At 48.1% G+C, this 14,577-nt stretch overlaps 1 protein-coding gene across 5 annotated transcripts in view; it reads right to left on the bottom strand.

The window, feature by feature from the left end:
• Window positions 1–11,040, bottom strand: part of AMPD3 (adenosine monophosphate deaminase 3) — a 56,594-nt gene extending 45,554 nt beyond the window's left edge. Inside the window, exons 1-2 of one of the 5 annotated variants that reach the window (XM_050757408.1) lie at window positions 10,831–11,040; window positions 207–432 (exon numbers count right to left, since the gene is read on the bottom strand). In XM_050757408.1, the coding sequence (XP_050613365.1) occupies window positions 207–427 (221 nt within the window). In that variant the 5' untranslated portion in view covers window positions 428–432; window positions 10,831–11,040. Of the gene's footprint in view, window positions 1–206; window positions 433–5,517; window positions 6,016–6,477; window positions 6,967–10,237; window positions 10,434–10,830 lie in introns of those variants that run through there. The other 4 variants (XM_050757404.1, XM_050757407.1, XM_050757406.1 and 1 more) reach the window with 4 other exon arrangements.
• Window positions 11,041–14,577: the final 3,537 nt, after the last annotated feature.

A 14,577-nucleotide genomic window follows, 5' to 3' on the forward strand; every position in this document is an offset into this window, starting at 1 on the left:
TGGGTTTTGATCTTTTCAGTGTAACAGAGGCACCGAGACATCCCTCAACAAATAAGAGGTGAGTTAAGTGGTCTTGGTTAAGAAACCAACACAGCTCCAGGGACATACCAGTCTCCATGAGGTGCCTCATATCAGGACACACACCCACAGCCTGCCTGTGGTCTGCATGACTCTGTGTACACGAAAACCAAGCCTTGGGAACAAACCTTTTTGCGGTCTCCACAGACTTCTGCTCCGCCAGCTCCTTCTGCAGCTCCCTCTCCTTGGCTTCCTTTTGCCCGATGGGGCAGTCCTCTGGGACAGTGAACAGGGACAGTGCATCTTTGCTGTCCTCTTCTCGGAGCACTTTAGCAAACACCTTCTCCGCCAGGAGCCGGACTTGCTCATCCACTTCAGAGATGTTCAACTTGGGAAACTGCCGCGGCATCTCGGCTAGCAAAGAAAGAACAAGCATTAACTTAATGAATAGCGGGATGCCCTGAGTCAACAGCACCGGGGAGGAGAAGGCACTGAAGTTAGGGCCAGGCCTACCTGGTACTTGGGATCAACTGTCTACTTAGGAATTGCCCAGACCAAACCCAGCATGCCAGTTTCAAAATTAGCTCAATAGGTAACTGGATGTGAAACATGTAGGGCCACTTACGCGTCAGGAGACAGCAAGTGTTCAAAATTCAAAGAATGAACTGTTCAACTAGGTGGGCTTCCATTTTCCCAAACTCAGGGAACCTGCAGCACCTGGCAGCCCTGCCCTCTGACTTTGTTCCCATGTTTGAGAAGGGACAAGACAGCGTTCAGCTCTCCCTCCTCCAGACTATGAGGATACTGTTATAGCTGCAACAATAATCAAACCTCACTCCCCAACTTCACAGAGGGGAAGTCCAAAGGCTTTAATAGCTAAGGTCCTACAAGATTACAGCAGAGCCCTGGGAAATCCAAAGCTGCATTCTTCATTACATAAAACAAGGCCTTTTGCTGAAGAGAAAGAATCTGCTGTTGCAGTTTCAAACCCTCTGGAACCCCCTAACGAGACACAGCAAATAAAGGTTTAGGACAGGAACACTCTTTACCCAGCTGAAAACTCACTCTCTCAAAAGAGCTTTCTCTATCTACCTCCTCGCATACTGATTCCTTACTAACAGTCACTGGCCTTAATCACCTGCTTGGTTGGTTGGGTTTCATTCTTGCTTGCTTGCTTTCTTCATTTCCTTATTTCTTTTCTTTTTTGCAATTACTTATATAGCAGTTAATATGTACACTCTGGCCAGGCACAGTGGCTCACGCCTGTAATCCCAGCATTTTGGGAGACCGAGGTGGGCAGATCACCTGAGGTCAGGAGTTTGAGACCATCCTGGCCAACATGGTGAAACCCTGTCTCTACTAAAAATACAAAAAAAATTAGCTGGGCGTGGTGGTGGGCACCTGTAATACCAGCTGTTTGGGAGGTTGAGGCAAGAGAATCGCTTGAACCCGGGAGGTGGTGGTTGCAATGAGCCAAGATTGAGCCACTTCACTCCAGCCTGGGTAACAGAGTGGGACTCTGTCTCAAAAAGAAAAAAAAAAAAGTACACTCTGGGGCCAGGTGTGGTGGCTCACGCCTGTAATCCCAGCACTTTGGGAGGTCAAGGCGAGAGGACTTCTTGAGCCTAGAAGTTTGAGACCAGCCTGGAAAACATGGCAAAACCTCATCTCTAAAAAAAATTTTAAAAATTAGCCAAGTATGGTGATGCATGCCTGTAATCCCAGCTGCTAGGGAGGCTGAGGCAGGAGGATCTCTTGAGCCAGGGAGGTTGAGGCTGCAGTGAGTTATGATCGTACTACTGCACTCCAGCCTGGGAGACAGGGTGAGACTTCATCTCAATTTTAAAAATAATATATATATATGTGTGTATACTCTGCAAAGAACTTCATACTTAATAACTCAGTTAATCTTATTATTCCCACTTGACAGATGAGAAAATGAAGGCATAGAGAGCTAACACACCCAGGGTCACACTTTTAATAAGTTAGCAGAGGTTTGTGCTGTTCTCAGCCTTTCTTCCTCATCCCTTTCCTCTCCGATCCTCAGCTCAGGGATCTGAACCCAGGCACCTGGTTCCCACCTCTGTGCCCTCACCCACCATGCTGTGCTGCTTCTCTTTGTCCATGTACATGTCCAGGCAGGGGCTCCTCACAGTCCCTAGCATAACACTCGTGGAATAGATTAATACTGCACACTTTTCAACAAGCCACCCTCGCTGGAAGCAGCTCTGGAAGAGGAGTTTCCCATCTACCTATGACCACAGTTTCTTTAAGGTTGATTTAAAGAGAGAAGTGGTTTTGTGGACCAGACAGACAAGGATGAAGGTGAGACAGATCTCCGCTGCCGTCTGGCAGGGAGAAGTGCAACTACAGGGGAGAGGAACATACTAGGCCATCTTGGGGCGTTCTCCGGCCTCACAATGTTCTCATCTGTGAGATAAAGGGATTGAGCTAAGTGGACTCTAAGGCCCTCTCAGCTCTAAGTGGCATAATTCTAGGTACCAGAGAGATTTCCGGTGCCTGAGGAGGGCTTGCTGCTCTGAGTCTGAGTGGCTTGTGGGACTAAGTCATGACACAGACAGGAAGGAGGAAAGCAGGCTAGTAACAGGCAATCAGAGTGAGGTCTGTGGCTCCCTTAACTCTGAGACCCAAGGACCTGCCACTCCCTGATGAGGGGAGTGGGAGGGAGCTGGTGGGGAAGAACCTCTCAGCACACAACTGTCTGGGGAGCAGACACCAAGACAGTGAGGCCTGGCCTCTGCAAAGAGGAAGAGGAACAGAGCTGACTGTGGAGATTTTCATGTCTTGATAGCAGAGAGTGGGGAAGCTGGAGGCCATCGAAGGAGGTGACAGGGGAGAGAAAGTCTGTAACAGCACAAAGAACCAGACCCAGGAGGCTCCATCAGGCTGAAGTGAAGCTGGATCCTCACCTCCCCCTCTTATGCCAAGGCCACAAGTCAAGAGCATTGTCCCAAAACCTCACATTGTATCTCAGAAGAAGACATCCAACAGGCCCAGGCAAAAGGCCGCAAATGCCATAAAGCACCACACGATTTGACTAAGCAACTCCACTTCTAGAAATTTCTTTTAAAAAAAGAATCCTAGGAATGAAAAAGCACAAGGATATTTACCTGCGTTCTTTACATAAATAGCTTTAAAATGCCCAAATTAGAGCATACTCACTTGAAAAAGATGTTAAGTAATGAGAATTATAATTATGAGGATGGTACAATCACATAAAAAAAATAAAAATACAGTAAATGAAAAAATTAATACATAGAACTGTACCCATACTTTATTTATAGTGATAGGAAAATGCATCCCTTTATGGGCAAGACCTGCAAGAGATTCACGCACTCAAAATGACCAGGTGGCAGGGCTGCCTGTATGCAAGAGGATATTTTATTTTCACGATGAGTGCTATTATAATGCCATTTTTAACAAACACAAAGAGAATAGAAAGAAAACGAGTAGACTTAAGACTCTATGAAATGAGAGAAAAATAGGAAAGCAAATCAAACTTCTTTTTCTGGCAGGTTTTGGCAATTAGGGCTCCCTCCTTAATTGCCAAAGGGAGGGAGGGAGCATCACCATACCTGGCTAATTTTTTTTTTTTTTTTTTTTTTAGAGATGAGGTTTTGCCATGTTGTCCAGGCAATTTGGGAGGCCAAGGAGGAAGGATCACCTGAGGCCAGGAGTTTGAGATCAGCCTAACCCACACTATTGAGAGACCAGGCCAAAGAGAGTTTAACCATTGAGACCTATCTCTGCGTTAGCTCCTACCCTGGACAGAAGCCGTCCGCCACCACCAGCACCTTCCTACCTCCTCCATGACCTCAGACACACACAGGCCTGACTCAGACACCCCCAATCAGGTTCCCTTGGCAATGGGTATTTGGAGGGGGAAGCAAGTCCTTGATGTCTGAGGGCTCTTATGCCAGATCTTGCCATGTTTGTTCACGACGCATTTATCTATTATTTATTTATTTAGAGACAGGGTCTCTGTTGCCCAGGCTGGAGTGCAGTGGCATAATCCCAGCTTACTGCAGCCTGGACCTCATGGGCTCAGGTGATTCTCCCGCCTCAGCCTCCTGAGTAGCTGGGACCACAGGCACACACCACCCCGCCCGGCTAATTTTTGTATTTTTAGTAGAGATGGGGTTTTACCATGTTGGCCAGACTGGTCTTGAACTTCTGGTCTCAAGTGATCTGCCCGCCTTGGCCTCCCAAAGGTCTAGGATTATAGGTGGGAGCCATCACATCGGCGCACAAAGCATTTCTAGCTTGCTCCAATCAACTAAATATACTTTTCAGGACACAGCTTTCTATAAAAGATCTTCCTTTCTCTTTAGCTTAAATCAACCTTTCCCAAACTGGATGCCATAAGAAATTGATACCTGTTGCTAGTAAAACAGGTCCTGTAGTCAGTTATTGGGAGATGCTGCATTCCACAGCCCCTCAACTCACATTCACAAGGCTCATTAAAAATCAAGGATCAGAGAGTAGTATTACCATACAGAACGCTTTTTGTTTTACGGAACCCTTTTTGTTTTACAGAACCCGTAAAAGTCTTCTGCAGAACTACGACCAGTGTCTTAAATAGTTGGTAGATAATTCATTCCAAGGCCGGGCACAGTGGCTCATGCCTATAATCCAAGCAATTTGGGAGGCCGAAGAGGATCGCTTGAGGCCAGGAGTTCGAGATCAGCCTGGGCAACATGTTGGAACCTCGTCTCTACAAAAAGTAGAAAAGAAAAAAATAGCCAGGTGTGGTGGTACGCACCTGTAGTCTCAGCTATTTGGAAGGCTGAGTTGGGAGGACTGCTCGAGCCCTGGAGGTGGAGGCTGCAGTGAACCATGATGGCACCGCTGTACTCCAGCCTGGGTGACAGAGCAAGACCTTTTCTCAAAAAAGCAAAACAAAGCAAAAAACAACGGCAACAACAACAGAAGAATTAATTCCATATCTTAGCATGGACCAAGTAATCCCCTTGGGGTGCTGCAGGCCTTAGCAGCTGCCCACATATCTGCTGCCTTCTGGATGTCCTTGGCAGACAGGTACCACCTGCCAACCTGTCCCTCCAGAGTATCTCTCCTCTCAGACCCTCCAGACACCTGCCAGGCCAGGCATGACAAGGAAAGCCCACTCTGCAGATGCCAAGCAGAGCTTCAGCTCCAGCTGCCTGTTCGCGCCTGGCTTCCAACCATTTGTCAGCTAAAGCCAGCAGGCTTGGGAGGCTCAGCTGTGAATTTACCAGCATCAGTCAGCCAGTGATACAGCTTATCTCACTGTTACATGCAACACGTTCTGATGAACTTGAAGAAGAGTCCCAAAGTTAGAAAGTTCTAAAACACTGCCAGTTTCAACAAACAGTAACTTTTCATGGTGCCACACTCCCTCCAGAAAGGAAACCCAGTGCCACTGAAATTCCCTCCTTATACAAAGGAAGCTGGTTGCTACTCTTGCCAGACTCCCCTCGCAGAAGCCCCGACACAGACCTGAGCCTGGCTCCATGACTGGTCCTGAAGATGCCACTCAAGCGATGCACCCGGGCCAGGTGCTGCCTGCCGCCCAGGAGGCTCAGCTGAGTCAGTGCGTGCGTGCGTGCAGCTGGCTAGGTCCTGTCTGCCGGCTGGAGTGGGAGGTCTCTGTTTTGCATATCTGTGAGCAGCAGTGAGCCAGAGCAGGAAAAGCCTGGGCTGGAAATTCTTTCGTGAAAATGGAATATGAGTGGAAAATTTCCAAGACTCCTGAAGTCCCCAGGTAATGCCAGTTATCTAAGGCAAAATGGCTGTGGTATCCCAAATGTAGTGTTCTGGCCCTCTTCACAGCCCTCATAAGAAGAAACTAAAGCGGCGGCTTCCTCATTACAACAGTAAACTCAGCCGTCCTGCCCAGCTGCAGGAGATAAGCCACAGCCTCCCTCTAACGCCCGGCCTCCTCCTGAAAGCTGAGTAGCAACGAGCGATATAATCACCTTTGCTGCTTCCGTTCTGAACGTGCTTCAGCCCTTGCCAGACAACTGGGTCCATTTTATCAAGGGGATTTGTCTCAGGTACAGCCCGCCTTGCCTCTTCTCAGAAACCCTCCCGAGGGCACCCCAGAACTGGCAGGGGGAGCTTCAATCCCAGTTGCTAATACAATTTTCTCCATCCCCTCCTCCTCTGGAAGGGAAAGACCATGAACTGCTTCCACCTTTCCCAGGAAAGCACTGCAGGGAGACTCAGGGAGCGGGAACTGCCTCAGCAGAGAGGCAGACAGCAGACAAGGGCAGGCTAGGATGAAAAGCTGACAGCCCCATCCCACTCCTTCCTTTCTTTCCAGAAAGAAGCCCACATCACAGGTGACTGCGAAGCCTGACAAGCTTTACCAGAACCCCCACCCCCATCCACACACACAGAAAAGGAGTACACCCCAACTGACCCACCGGAACCCACCCCAAACCCTCCCCTGCTTACAGCTGCTCACGGCTCCCACATGGGCCTCCAGCTCGGAGTGCTGGCTGGACTCTGCCACTCCTCCTAGAGAAGGTGGAGCCTGCCTCAAGTGACCCACAGGAGTAGTCCTCTAAAACCAAGCAGGGTTCATTAAAATGGCATCACAGGGTGCAAAGCTCTGATCTTCATCTGCCCTTTAGAAGAGTGAGAAGGCTCAGAACAGACACACAGCCTCCCAGTGACTTAGGCAAATCGCGTGGGTCTGGGAAATAACCATGAGCAAAATGGCTATTTCTGTGGTGCTGTTGAAATCCTGGGGAGAAGAGCCCAGGAAGGATGGGTCAGTTGTTTACCAGGAGGCTAGCTGTAACCCTGACTTAGGCCTGAGTCACCTCTGCATGTCCAATCGTGAGGCTGTGTCTTACTGAGCTCACATCATAATTCCTTGGTGCACAGAGCAGTATTACAGGGTTGACACATGATCCTCGGGCTGCTGCTGGGCTTTAGCTACCCAGAGATTATGACCCACCTGTCCTCACAGCTGTTTCATAAACAGTGCAATCAGCAGGCTACAAGCAACCTAGAGGGAAGGTAATGTTTATTCATTAAACAATTAAATGAACTTACAGTATGAGAAAAAAATTCAAGCCCTTAGTACTATTCTGCCAGAAGGAGGAGGGGCAGATGATTTTTTTCTGCTCGTGTTTTGGGGAAGGGGGAGGTAGAGTGGGGACTGCAATGGAAGGATTCCAGCCCAAGGATTTAAGTCCAACACGTTCAGGGAATTTTATTCTGCACCTTTAACCAGATCCCAACTAGCCTTAGTCTAAACAAGCATTTTTCAAAGTGCAGTCTGCAGAACATGAAAGGTCAGAAGACTTCGAAAATACTGCATCCCGTAGTCCCTTATGGGTATTCATGCACAATTTCTACTAGCAGATTCAACACCTGAGAATTTCTGCAGTAAAGAAAGCTGCTTAACGTTGTTTAACCCGACCCACTTATTTGACCATCCTAGAACTGCTATCATAGGAGAGAAACACCTATTAATATCTTGTGGCATGGGCTTTGGGAAACACCCTCCACCTTGAGTCTTCATTTTCCAACTTAGAGAAAGCTGCCTTCCTGGAGCCCAGTTTACAGGTATGAGACCCATTGCATCAGGTTCAGACAGAAACCAGCAGCAGCTCCACTAAGATGACACAGGTTGTAACAATGGCCAAGGGTCCTGCTGAAGCCAAAAGGAGGGAAGACTCTCCAGAACATGAGCAGTTTAGAAGAAAAATACAGTTCTGTCCCAGAAGAGCAAGCTCTTCTCAGGACCTCGCAATTCCACCTTGAGCGTAACTTGTTGCTGCTCCTTGCAGCCACGATGTCTCCGTGGACTGAAGACCACTGATCCCAAGCTAAAGCCTTATTTCCATTTCGAACAAACATCAAGACAATTTATGATAACCAGACACAGGGCCTGCTTCTCCTGCCCAAGAGACTAGATTGCATCCCCTTTTATCACTTAAGCACCCCTTACAAACTCTAAAAGACAGAAGAGGATGGAATCAAATCGTGTCTCATCAAGAAAGATAATGGCCGGGCATGGTGGCTCATGCATGTAATCCCAGCACTTTGGGAGGCCGAGGCAAGGGGATCACGAGGTCAGGAGATTGAGACCATCCTGGCCAACATGGGGAAACCCCATCTCTACTAAAAACACAAAAATTAGCCCGGTGTGGCAGTGGGTGCCTATAATCCCAGCTACTTGGGAAGCTGAGGCAGGAGAATCGCTTGAACCCAGGCGGTGGAGGTTGCAGTGAGCTGAGATTGTGCCACTGCACTCCAGCCTGGGTGACAGAGTGAGATGCCATCTCAAACAAATAAACTCCAGCTAGACTCCCTGCATTTGAATCCTGTTCCACCACTTAGTTGCATGACCTTGGGCAAGTTAAATAACTTTTCTGTGGCTCAGTTTTATTCCCTATAAAGTGGGGATAATAAAAAGCCAATCTCATAGGTTACCATGACAACAAGCATACGTAAAGTGTTTAGACTGGTACCTGGCGTAGAGTATGTGTTTTATAAGCATTATCTGCCAGCATCATTGTCATTATCATTATATCAGATACGAGAGAGTATAACTAGGAAAATGAACATGAAGTTTTATCTAGACACTGAATCCTTTTATTCAACCTTATTTATTGAGCACCACCATGTGCCTGGCACTCTCCATTTCTATTACCTGGGTGCAGGAAGAAGGAAAACATATTTAAATGTGAAGCCAGATCAGCAGAAGGAACATCCTTCTCCCCTATGAATGGTACTTCTCAGTGACTATACACAGCCAGGACTCCAGCATGAGCTCATCTTCCCATGCCCCAGTCAGTTCCTTACAAATCAAAAGCCCAAAGCAATTGTCTGTTGTCCTAGATATGCAACCAGCATACAGAAGAACTAAGAGATTATTATATCTGGTGGAAGAATCATGGAGGCCAATGGGCAGCTTTAGGGGAGAAAGGGTATCTCCCTGTTAACCTGAAGGCTACATATTATCTGCCCATGACATTTTCAACACCTGAGGCAGATTTTGAGGTCATTTGAAGAGTGATCCAGTCAGTGTAGAGGCAAAAAACTAAAAAATAAAAAATAAAAAAAAGCCTTATCTCTCAAAGAGCTTCTCGACCTAGCTGAGAGCTAGGAGAACCTTAGAAGACTGAGGCTGAGCTAAGGATGGGGCTGAGAGGTGAGTCTCCCAGCCACCACCTATGCAAGAGTCATCATTCCTAGAGAGGGCAGTCCCATACCATCATCTTCAGAGCAAGCCAGGCCCCATGGAGCTGCAGCCAGGCCAGGTCAACTACCCCCAGACCTGCTGTCAACAGTCCCAGAGGTGTGAAGTGACAGAGGCTCTGTCTGCCTGGCTCAACGGCTCCACTAACACTCGGCCTTAATGCTGCACAGCCAAGGAAAGAATTTCTCCTCTGCAGGTTCCAGCTGCAGGCAGCTTTTCCATGACGATGGCCAAATGTTGGTCACCACATCCAGAGGAAAGCCAGCAAGGGCTCAAGACCATGCTAAAATCCCTCCTTGTTCTGCCTGCTTTGGCCCCGCTCCTTTTTTGATGTGTCAACATCAAGCTTTCAGCCACATACAGTTTGAGGAAATGATACTCTAGTTAGCAAGCCTCTCCTATTCCAAGGCCTCTCAAAACTCTCCCCAACGACCTCTGCCAGCCTAGACCAGCCATTAGCAGCTCTGCTGGCAAAGCAGCTACCAGAAGATCAAGGGCAGAAAGCAGACTGCCAGAGCCCAAGGCTGTACACCTCCCTTGCCAGGAGACAGCCAAAGAGGTAAGGATGAAGGCCTCAAATGACCTCATCACCCTATCATCCAGTCTATCCTCCGCCTCCAGGTAGAAGTCCACCTCAGCTGTCCACATCCAGCCAGTCCTCAAGCACCTAGAAACTTGTCCAGGCGCTTAAGGGGCGGCAAGTCCCAGGTCCCTTTATTTCTCTAAACCTTGCGATTCCATTCTAGGCCGCCAGGGAATCGGGATGCTGCCGGCTCACCTGAGGCTGCTGGGGCTCGGGCCACCGCAGAGGCAGGGGCAGGGACAGGGACAGGAATAGGGGACAGGGCAAAGGATGAGACCGGTGTCGGCGCCACCGCCTCTGCGAGCAGGGAAGGCGGAAGCCGCGGTTCAGACCCCAGGGTGCTGCCGATTCCCGCCTGGGCCGCAGGGTCCGCGGGGCTGGCCCAAGGTCAGCCGCGCAGCCGCGCGCGCACTCACCCGGTTCTGAAGACAGGGCCATGCCGCGGGCCGAAGGGGACGGCCGCAGGGCTGGAGCAAAGGGGATGCGCTGGGCACGACGGAGCGGGGCTGCTGGGCACTGACGCCAGCTAGGGCCGGGGCCGGACCAGGCCGCGCCCCGCAGCAGGCGCGGGGGCCGGGCGTTCAGAGGGTGCAGCGCTGCGGATCGCCGGCCGGGCGGGCCCCGCGGGAGCCGGGAGGGCCGCCTCCGCAGGGAGGAAGCCGGCCGGCCGCGTGCAGCCCCCGTCGGTGCCCTACCTGGGCGCGGAGCAGAGCAGAGAGAGCCGAGGGGCTACCTGAAGCGCCCGGGCCGCGCGGCCAACGGGAAACTTGAGAGCAGCAGGGGCGCGGCGGCCGCCAGGGCCCTTGGCCGGAAGCACCCGCCGTCTCCTGGGCTCCGCCGGGCCGCGCCGCAGCCCGGGGCAGATGCCAGCCGGGCTCCCAGACCTCAACTGCGCTGGGCTCCCACACAGCTCCCCGTGCCGCCCGGGCTTACCCGACGTCCTCCCCTCCCCACACAACTTTTCCCGGGGCGAGACTCTGGGGGTCTCGGCCCCACACAGGTGACTTACTCCCTGTAGCTGCAGCAACCCGCAAGCATCGGTTTCTTCCAGGCGTTCTTCTGGTCACTTAGACACACACACACACACACACACACACACACACACACGCACACGCACACGCTCCCTCTCCAACCCTCCGCGCTCTGCCTTCACCCGCCCCTCAAAGTCTGAATGACCTCCTAGTTGCCAAAGCCACTGGGTGCCGTGCAGCCTCCCTCGCTCACCTCTTCCTGGCATCTGAGCCTGCTGACCACGTTTTCCTTCCTGAAACTCTTGGAGTGCAGTTTCCAGAGTTGGCACCCGCGGCCCCCACCTCCGAATTTTTCACATACCTGGGTACCTACAGCTTCTCCGCCTCCGCGGTCTGGCTTTTCTTTGTGGTCCCACCCCAGGGTCCCACTGTGCCAGCCCCCTCTCCCACTCTGAGGCCCACTCTGGGCATCTCAGCCACTCCCATGGTTTTAACAACCTCCTGCCTGATGATGACTCTTGAACTTCATCTCCAGTCCAGAATGCCCCCGAGCTGCTGAAGATGGTGAATTTAACTGTCTAGGGAACATCTCTAGCGCTTCCTAGCCTCGAGGAAGCTGTCCAGACCCAAACTCCTAATTGCTTCCCAGGAAAACGCCAGAGCCTGCTTCTGTGTTTCCAATCTTAGTCCAATCGGCTTTTGTGTTTCCAGTCGGCACCACCGCGGGGCCACAGTTGGGAGCCATTCTTGACTCGGTCTCCCTTTCCTCTCTCACCAAGTAAGTCACCAAGCTCGGAGAGGAAACTTCATTAGTGAGCCCCCACTGTGTGTCCTCACTGTGTCAACCACTTTCACAGAGTTGTCTCATGTAAGCACCAAGTTTTATTCTTTCTACCCCATAGTCTGATTAGTCTGGTATTCACAATTCATGTATTCATAAACGTTTTGCACATAAGACTGCATTAATGAGTTACATATTATAAAGAACACTAAAAAAATTAAAGGTTGTGGTAAAGATGAAACAATTTTAAATTACTTCATTTTTATGAGTGGTACGATATACCTTTTTCCTTTCACTTTGAAGTTATTAGCAATAATCTGTTTAGTGAGAGTAACATGGTTAAAAATGATTTAAATAAATCTTAGTTTAATACTTTATGAGACCAGAAAGTGTGCTTGTAAGTTCAGTTAATGGTAGTACTTGGTCCTAATGGCTATTCTTTAAATTAAAAAAAAAAAAAAATATATATATATATATATATATATCTCACAAAGATTAAATAAGATTAAATAGGCCTGAATGGAGAACTGTATCTTTGCACTTATTAAATCAAAATTCTTACTGTTTAAATTTGATCTATCAATTTTGCAAATGTGAAAACTCTTCTTTGTCCATGAAAACAACATTCTCAATGTGTTTTCCTCAGCTGTTATTGCAAATCGTTTTAACAAATGGGACTTTTAAAACACTTGAAATTCTGCATTTGGAATATTGTAAAATGGATTTAGAAGTATGCTTCTACATTTTGCAGATTGTGACTGTGAGAGTATAGGTGACACTGGGGCATGCTTCATTTTGGCATTAAAATCACATGATAACAGAAACAGTTCCAAATGTCAATTTTCAAAGTGCCTTCCCTGTAACACAATTCTTCTAAAGCACATTTGTTATGTCAGTTCATTGCTGAAATATCACGTTTACCCAAAAGGGCACTGTGTGTATGTGTGTGTATATATGTGTGTGTGTGTGTTTCTTTCTGCTATGTATCACACTTGTGACAATCGCAGGCCAGCACATCGGAGGTCAGCAAATTTGGAGCACTTGTTCTTTGTTAAAGAAACTCATCTTTAAATTCACAACGTTCAAGTTGTTTGCCTTTAGATAATCAGTAAACCTTTGAATCGTAAGAAAGATTTTTAGTCTCATTCCACGTCTCAATACAAGGTGCTATAAAGATTCTGCTATATTTTAATTTTTAATTAACCATATTATTGACATCCTATAGTATTTTGTGCTCTTCTTGCTTCAACTTCTTGTTGTACTTTGTAAATGAATAATGTAATTGCTGAATTTCACATGTAGTCCCCATGGACCAGAACACGAACCACCCCCCAGTTTTGGAGGAGAGATTGGTGGTGCTGCTACTGCTTGGAGTTGGATGAGGGTGACAGCGGCAGTGAGAGATGGAGGGGGTGAGGGATAGAGGAGGTGGTTGTACTGGCAGAAGACTAGTTAGGTGGTATTCATGTTGAACTGAGGCAATGGAAGGGTTACATTGAATCAATAGTCTTCAAAGTAGAATGTGTAGAATGATCCACTGAAATGTAAAAGAAAAATTTAGCCGGGCGCGGTGGCTCAAGCCTGTAATCCCAGCACTTTGGGAGGCCGAGGCGGGTGGATCACGAGGTCAGGAGATCGAGACCATACTGGCTAACACAGTGAAACCCCGTCTCTACTAAAAATACAAAACATTAGCCGGGCGAGGTGGCGGCGCCTGTAGTCCCAGCTACTTGGGAGGCTGAGGCAGGAGAATGGCGGGAACCCGGGAGGCGGAGCTTGCAGTGAGCCGAGATCGCGCCACTGCACTCCAGCCTGGGTGACAGAGCAACACTCCGTCTCAAAAAAAAAAAAAAAAAAGAAAAATTTAAACTTTTATTTCTACTTATTTTTTAGTCTAAAAATAGAAAAAAACAATTAACATTCACCAATGTTAACTACATGGAACTCTTATTCAACTCATGCGTCAGGTGACCATGCCATGTGTCATATCAGAGGCATAGTCAGGGACGAGAGGAGGTTGTGCAACATGGGGGACAGAGAATGGTACCATGACACCCTTGCCTTCAAAGTCTATTACTAGGCCTTATGAACTATTTGTATCCTGGACAGTAGATAGACAGATTATGTTATCTGGTTTTCACTAAACTCTTCTCACAAAAGAGACAAGTGGTAGAACAAAACATTTACATGTCTTGCTGAGTTTATAGCATTTACATGTCTTGCTGGTCATACAAAACATGAACCACCCCTCACTTTGTATTCCAGAGAGGGCAGCCACTCCCTCAGTGGTTTACTTTTACCCATAAAACCACAGCATGTTTTACTAAGTTGTTCGCTGTTGTGAACATATCTATCTTTCCTTTAGTAGGTCACAAAAATATTTCTTTATGCATGTCATTATCAAAAAGCATAGCAAAGACTCAAGGTGAAACATGTTAGCAACTTGCATCCAACCATATAGCCAACCTCCACAACACACCATGTGTTCTAAAACCTATTCTTCAAACTTAAAGTCTGTGTGTCTTCCAACAGAATACATTTTTATGTATTGCCATCTTCTCTCTGTATTAACTCAGTCACTTTAACCACAGCAAATGCCACAGCTGTTTTTTCCAGTGATATTGACTGATATTTTGTCTTTTACTGTTAAGTAAGAAGCCTCAAAAGAGATTTCTGAGCATTTTTATGCACTCAGTAATAGTTCACAAAAGCACGCAACTAAGTATTCAGGCGCAGTGAAGTGTGACTACACTCCCAGCTATTTGGGAGGCTGAGGCAGAACCTAGGAGTTCAAGTCCAACCTGGGCAAATGACATATTTAAAATAATTTTTTTTGAAACAGAGTCTCGCTCTGTCACCCAGGCTGGAGTGCAGTGGCGTGATCTCAGCTCACTGCAATCTCCGCTTCCTGGGTTCAAGTGAGTCTCCTGCCTCAGCCTCCCAAGTAGCTGAGATTACAGGCATGTGCCACTATGCCCGGCTAATTTTTTTTGTATTTTTAGGA

Source organism: Macaca thibetana, chromosome 14 (genome assembly GCF_024542745.1).
Source record: "Macaca thibetana thibetana isolate TM-01 chromosome 14, ASM2454274v1, whole genome shotgun sequence".
Lineage (NCBI taxonomy): Eukaryota > Metazoa > Chordata > Mammalia > Primates > Cercopithecidae > Macaca > Macaca thibetana.